The sequence below is a fragment of the Dreissena polymorpha genome, chromosome 3, assembly GCF_020536995.1.
Source record: "Dreissena polymorpha isolate Duluth1 chromosome 3, UMN_Dpol_1.0, whole genome shotgun sequence".
In the NCBI taxonomy this organism is placed as follows: domain Eukaryota; kingdom Metazoa; phylum Mollusca; class Bivalvia; order Myida; family Dreissenidae; genus Dreissena; species Dreissena polymorpha.
This window is the reverse complement of record NC_068357.1, coordinates 18,962,006-18,969,463: the sequence shown is the minus strand read 5'-3', so window position 1 is coordinate 18,969,463 and position 7,458 is coordinate 18,962,006. Positions and strand designations below refer to the sequence as shown.

Sequence of the window (7,458 nt, the reverse complement as noted above, 5' to 3'; positions counted from 1 at the left end):
TTCTCATATTAATCTGCAAAATTTGGCTTCCTGTTAAAAAAATTGGTATTATTTCAACGTCTTCACCATAACCTAGCAAACGTTACATTTTTGTTATCTACATATACTATCCGGAAAACCATATAAATCGGAAATATTGGCCAACATTGCTAGTTATAATTCTCTAATGTTATGAACAAATACTAGTAATACGTTATAATAACTGCCTATGCAATCAGCTAGATTGCATGGAATTCTTACCGATCAAAGAATGAAAATTGCTGAGAAAGTTTTCGCAATATTACAATGTGCAACATTTGATGGATTTCTTTATCATAAACACTTGGAGACTTTTCTTACGCAACACTTTTCACACTTGAACATCTCAGTAATGCGTGAAGATTTTGATTCAAAATTGCACATGTAAGCGTTTGACTGTATTATGTACAAGATAATGATTCATCCTAGACAATCGGGCGCTTTTGCACGTTGGGTAGGTGAGGTGTCATCGGTTTGCACGTGGAAATGGTGAAACGCGATATGATTATAATTTTATTTCAATTTCTTCATTTAAGGTGGGTTGAAACACCAGGAAAACATAAAATTAATTTAAAAATCAAAATGTCTCGTATAAAAATTGTCATGCTGCAGGCTACCATCCCCACTTGCTAAAGCATCCGATCGTCACGGATGAATGATTCTATCGTTTGCTTGCATATACTGTAGTCTGATGATCACATGTACACTTTTAAATCAAAATGTTTACTCATAACTGAGATATTTAAGTTTGACAGATGTTGCGTTAGAAAAGTCATCAAGTGTAGTACAACGCTATATAAATCGAATTTAATTTCAATTTCAACATTCTTAGTGAGTTTTTATCCCAGGAAAACATAACCATAATTTTTTTAATGTGGTTCGTATGAATATTCAGGAGCGCAATGTAGCAATCCAGTCGGTCATTAAGACGTATATGTTAATGCGTTTTACTTTTCACAATATTATTTAACGTTGCACGATTTTGTGAAGTTTACTTTTGCAGTGATTGTTTAATTTGTTATGTTTGGTATTTTAATGTTGGTCAATTTCAATTAAATTTACATGAAGTATTAGATATGTGTTGAATTAGTCTAAGTCGAAATTTCAACAAAATCCGTTCTAAAATAAGGGAGCTATATTGATTTAATAACGTGCTGCGTTAGAAAACTATCCAAGTGTGCATATGGATGCATACATTAAACAGAGCGTGTATTACAAAGTGTTTCGAATTTGTTGGGGTAAATTTTGTTTTGGTAAATAAATATGTTAATCAAATAAACACCGTAATGTTAATTGCCATAAATTGTTGTTTCCATACAAGAAACCCATTAAATAACTCAAATTGATTTCAATTACGTTTTTAATTAGTTACGTGGGACTGGTGTAAGGTATGGTTAACCCGTGCATTCCGGTGTTTACCTTAAAGGGGCCTTTTCACGTTTTGGTAAATTGACAAAATGAAAAAAAATGTTTCAGATTCGCAAATGTTCGTTTTAGTTATATCTGTGAGGAAACAGTAATACTGAACATTTCCAATGCTCTAAAATAGCCATTATTTGCATCTTTGACGATTTAAAAACCTAAAAATTATAACGCTTTGCAACGCGAAACCATTGAATAATTTGGAAAATTCTGTTGTTGTCTTTATATTTTGTGATACTACGAGGATTGCTTTTATAAATTATAAAATACATCATTAATTGTATGAGCACGGATGGCCGAGTGGTCTAAGCGATAGACTTTTACTCCATGGGTCAGTGGTTCGAGCCCAGTTGAGGGTTACTTTTTCTCTTTGTTTAATATTATTTTTGTGTGTTTTTTACTGGAGCTTTAGATCCAATGTTTGCATTTATCAATATAAAGCATTAAGTGACAAACTTCAATATATGCCAAAATCTTTGAAAAGATCCCTTTAAGATAAACACATTATAGTTGTTATATTTATTTATGAGTCACATTAAAAGGTTTTAAGCTTTATTCTCGTAATATAATGTTCCGTATGCATTAGTGAGCAAGCCGATTTAAAAAGAAGAAGAAGAATGATGATAATAATAATAATAATAATAATAATAATAATAATAATAATACTAATGTTCCGTATGCATTAGTGAGCAAGCCGATTTAAAAAGAAGAAGAAGAATGATGATAATAATAATAATAATAATAATAATAATAATAATAATAATACTAATAATAATAATAATAATACTAATAATAATAATAATAATAATAACTATATACTATATATTTTAGGTTATTCGTATGTTAATTATTCGGATCCACTTATGTTTCGGGATTTTAATAAATGATTATCTGGAGTAGTGTTTAATAAATGGATAAAGAATTTGCGGATAGAGCCAAACATGTGTATGCAATGCAACGAAAGTGTTTTTGTTATAATTGTGTACAATTATTTTAAACATACTGCACTTTTTTGTATATATTGTATCCATCAATTTACAATACTAAGTTAATATGGTTACACTCTAATTCTCTGTATTTAATACTTCGTCAGATTGCTGCAGTGAATAATGATTTCATAAGATGTTTTGCAATTCTCCTTACAGTAAATCCCAAGGTATTTCGGTCTGTCTCATTGGATATCATTTAATACCGAATATTTGCACAAGGGCTCCGCTAATAACATATAAGTAATGAGATTGTTATTAAAGACCATTATAGGCCACACCCACCCAAAATTGTCTTTATCCCCACGCTTTTTGACATTTAAAACTTTTTTTTACTGTATTAGATAAAGTCAATAAAATAGATACTACATAGTTCGACTTAAATGTTTTGCGTGCGGTTGAGGTTATAATATGTTGCAAGTTTGATTTATCGACTTATCATGGGTGATAATAGTCCATACTTGTTTGGAGTTGTCCGTCTAAGATGTGAGTGGAAATGGGACGATGGCAAGTAAATCGGTCACATGTCAATGCCATGGCCGTCGGACTGATACACTATGACACAGGACGCGTCAAGAGACGATAGTGGAAACTTAATCTTCCGTTTGTTCCAAATTTGTTGACATGTTGTCCCCGAATTCCGACACTGCCATGGACCTTGCGAAAAAGATAACTGTGTGATTTGAGATTGCCACAGCATTTTGTATCACATAGGCAATGCATACTTTATTAATCATGTGATGTTTAAAAATCAACCATATTATCTCATTTTAAACTTTCACAGTTCCGTAGATATAGTTATATATTAAGTTTTATTTGGCACACAAGCCAAGTTCACGGGTAATATCCCTTAAGCAACACAACTATCACTCTGTGCCATATGATACGAATGTATTATGCTAGGATTCATATACAATGTATATAGTATCCATTTTTTATCCATGCATATATGGGTTTGTAGACGTAGGGTATCGGTCGTCAATGCTGTAACCGATGTCAATGGCTCCCTAATCATCTAACGCAATAGACATGTTTAAGCGAACAATGTATCCCAGCGAAGGTGTTTTATATTTCAAGTTGAGGGTGCAAGCATTCGTCGCAGTTTAATATTACTAACATTAAAATAGTATATTAAATATTACAGTTTACACATGTTGTTTTGTGTTCATTGCAACACCTTTTATTTCCAATAATATAATGTTAACAAACAAAAAACATCAATGCAAATAAACGAAAGCCATTGATGCAAGCAATCATAGACAACCCGTAATAGCAAAACATGATTGATTCGAATGCAGTTAATCATTGAAATTAATTCAAATAAGAAACTGTGGTTAAAGTAAAAAAAAAAAAACTATCATATAATAGCGACACACAATCTTTACGAATGTTGGCCTTATTCCTAAGCTTGAAGGCCATGAGGTTTTTAGGACAGTAGTTGCCAGACATTGAAAGCATGAAGGTGATATTGTTGCTCGCTGTCTCCGTTGTTGTGTGCTATGGCCAAACGCCGACGCCCTGTGGTAAGCTGTTGTTGTTTTATGGCAAACATAAATGAGCCGCGTTGTGGGAAAACTGAGCTTAATACATTTGCGTAAATTGCCGTTCCAGATGTGCAGTCCGCACAGGCTAATCAGGGACGACACTTTCCGCTGTGATGGTATTTACCTTTGAAAGCAAGTCTCTTCTTAGGGAAAATTCATTGTTGTCGGAAAGTTTAATCTATCATAAGCCTGTGCGGACTGCACATGCTAATCAGGAACGGCATTGAACGCACATGCATTAAGTCCCGTTTTCCCAAAGCGAGGGACATATTGTATTTGTTTAATTTTATATACTATCGAGATCAAAATACCAAGGTTTTGTACAGAAAAACTAAATATGTAGAGATCTAAGGGAATCAAGTACGCGCGAAATACTGCATTATATGTTAATATTTTTATACAGCATCCCCGAGGCAATGGCAAGGCGGTCGCATGGTGGTATGTTGTTCATTCTATGTGTATTGTGTTGTTTTTACTGAACTAAACATAATCATACAACATTTTCATGTTGTGACTTAAAATAAACTTTGGGTAAATTGCAATCACAGAAAACAACTAAACAAATTACATCAGAATCAATAATTAAAAAAATCAAATGAATATCACAAAACAACAAATGTATTGTTCAATCATGCTAATTCAATAAGCTCCTCAACAACGGTATCAGTCAACGTAGCCTATTCGTTGTCTTATTTTGGATCAGCAGGCGATCTATTACCTAAATCCATCTTGGGAGAATTCCTGAAGTCGATGTATCACGATTGGCATTGTTTGTGTTTCCTCAGTTTGACAGTAGCAAATCATTTTACGAGAGGGCCGACTTCTTTTACGACGAGATCATGAGACGCACGCGCACTATCGAGAAGATCGATAACGGAAAGGAGAGGGACTTCTTTGACATACTCAGGCTTCATAACGAGGTAAATAAGGGACTACTATGACATACTTAGACTTCATGACGAGGTAAATAATGGACTACATTGATATACTCAGGCTGCATAGCGAGGTAAATCAGGGACTACTTTTGCATACTAAGGCTGCATTACGAGGTAAATAATTGATTACGTTGACATACTAAGACTTCATAACGAGGTAAATAATGGACTACATTGATATATCAAGGCTGCATAACGAGGTAAATATTTGATTACTTTTACATACTAAGGCTGCATAACGAAATGAACAAGGGACTACTTTGACATACTCATTTTGCATAACGAAGTACATAAGGGACTACTTTTGTATCCTTAGGCTGCTTAACGAGGGAAATAACCGCATATTTCTAAACCATACGCGGCATTCGGTATACGATTTCATTTTGCAATGTACAAAAATAAGATAAAACGAAGCTTTTTATTGGAAAATGCAGTAACCCATACAGAAAATAAATAAGGAACATCTTTATTTTTTAACACAATACAAATCTTCGTAGGACAAACAAATGCACGAATATTGACATTTTTGCACATCATGTGCTTTTTGCGAATGAAAGCATAACTCTGAATACGCATGATTCGTGCTCAGAACAAGGAGTACACTGTCAACCTCCGCACCAAGAAATGCAACGTAACTGGCATCTCCTTCCCGTGGCGGGCCGTCGGCGTTCCCCCGGACGCCAAGTTCATATTCGAGGCGGAAATAGGCGCTGCAGGCATTCCTGCTGAGCATCTCACTGCGGTGATCTTCGGCGGCAACTTCACCCAGGACCACGGTTGGTGACTTTTTTTAACGTACATGCTCATATATTTAGATATCTCAGTAATTCGTTGTGTAGCGCGTATCCACGAAATGATAATGAATATTGAACAGAGAAATCTTAATCTTATCTGCTAGCCGTTGAATGATGATACATGGCCAATTGCCTGTTATGCATTTTATGGATTTAGTCTGGAATTACTGTATCCGATAAACATATTCAACTTTCAGCTATCGATTTTCTATGCAGCTGATTCATATCATGACCGTACCATTGTTTTTTGCTTAGATGTGTTAAACTGTTCGTTTGGACTGTGTCAAACATTTCCTAAAGGTCTTCGTTTATCATGACGCATCATGCGGCGTTATTTTCCGTCGGTATCTCATGACGCTTGTCATTATGATAGCACGTATTTTTCCTATTTTCTTTTAGTGAGTTACACCACAACGGTGACGTTTCCAGACTGTGTGCCAATCGGCGACAACTACTATAATGACGTTACAGGTTTTATAGAAACAAGGTGCGTATTGACCCATGCGAAACTAGTCTTTATATTCGATCTACTGTTTGGCTATAGTCAATACATGTAATGATTTCCCGATGTGTACATCTGATTTATTATATACCTGCTTTATGTTCCCAAAAATACAAGTTGTATCAATCGGTAAAATACAAATGCACAGAAATTATTCCCGTATTATGCTACACGCTAGTTTTCCAATTCCGTATTACCATACTAGCCGGACTACTTTTAAAGACGTCACTTTGAATGCAGAAAATTATACGAGAATTCTTGGTTAATTATGAACGCTTAAACTCATGTTTTTAACTTAAATGATTCAAAATTGTATATAATAAAAGGAATATTACGCAAGTCAATCGTTACAAGTGTTTGTATAAGTCTCGTGGCTTGCGCAATTTCGTATCACACTCGAGGCCCCGCCTCTCGTGAGATACGTCATCACACAAGCCACTCGACTGATACAAACACATGGAACAATTGACTAGCGTTAGATTCCGTATATATTAAAGGAATAGAGAATTCACATTGTATAATTTCAGGTACTTTGGCATCACCCTCGGCATTTCTGATCCTGAAGTATTCTTCCCACCGAGCATTTGCACGTAAAAAGCGACTTAGACGAGACACACGCATTACATTCTTCAAATGTAGTTGATATGTTACAATAAAATGACAGATGCGTGACATGTGTTTCTTTCGTTTGACGTATTTGAAAGTGTTGTGATGGGTTAGCAATACGTTGGCGAAATCTGACAAAATTTAGAAGAATTCTCGGCAGATTCCGAGAGGTTCTTATGTATGCGCAGGCTGAAAGTCAGTTAATCGATACCAACATCTTAACCAGCTGTGCCATTTTACTTAACAAAACGTCTAATATTTGTATCGTTGAGTATATATATCTTTGCCTATCAGATGAAATGTAATGTGATTTATTACGATTGGGAAAAAGCATGCACGAAACAAATGCTTTTTTTTAGATAATTTTCGCTGTTCCGACAATGAAAAATCTGTATCGGAAAGGCGATTAAACAAACCCAATGCATCCTAAACTATTTGTAATACACTTGGGGACTTTTCTAACGCATCACTTTTCAAACTGGAATATCTCGGTTATAAGTAAAGATATTGATTAAAAATTTTACATACGATCATTTGACTACATTCTATGCAAGATTACAATAAAATCATTCATCCGTGACGATTGAACGCTTAAGCACGTGGGGTAGGTGTGGTTTCATATTTTTGCACGTGAAAATGGTGAAACACGAT

At 34.7% G+C, this 7,458-nt stretch overlaps 1 protein-coding gene across 1 annotated transcript; it reads left to right on the top strand.

Annotated features, from left to right (window-relative positions):
- The first annotated feature begins 3,816 nt into the window (after window positions 1-3,816).
- LOC127873599 (mammalian ependymin-related protein 1-like) lies at window positions 3,817-6,873 on the top strand. Its single transcript, XM_052417469.1, has 6 exons — window positions 3,817-3,949; window positions 4,374-4,408; window positions 4,756-4,890; window positions 5,495-5,681; window positions 6,099-6,186; window positions 6,729-6,873. Exons 1-6 carry the CDS (start codon window positions 3,883-3,885, stop codon window positions 6,793-6,795), a joined length of 579 nt encoding a protein of 192 aa, XP_052273429.1. The 5' UTR covers window positions 3,817-3,882; the 3' UTR covers window positions 6,796-6,873.
- Window positions 6,874-7,458: the final 585 nt, after the last annotated feature.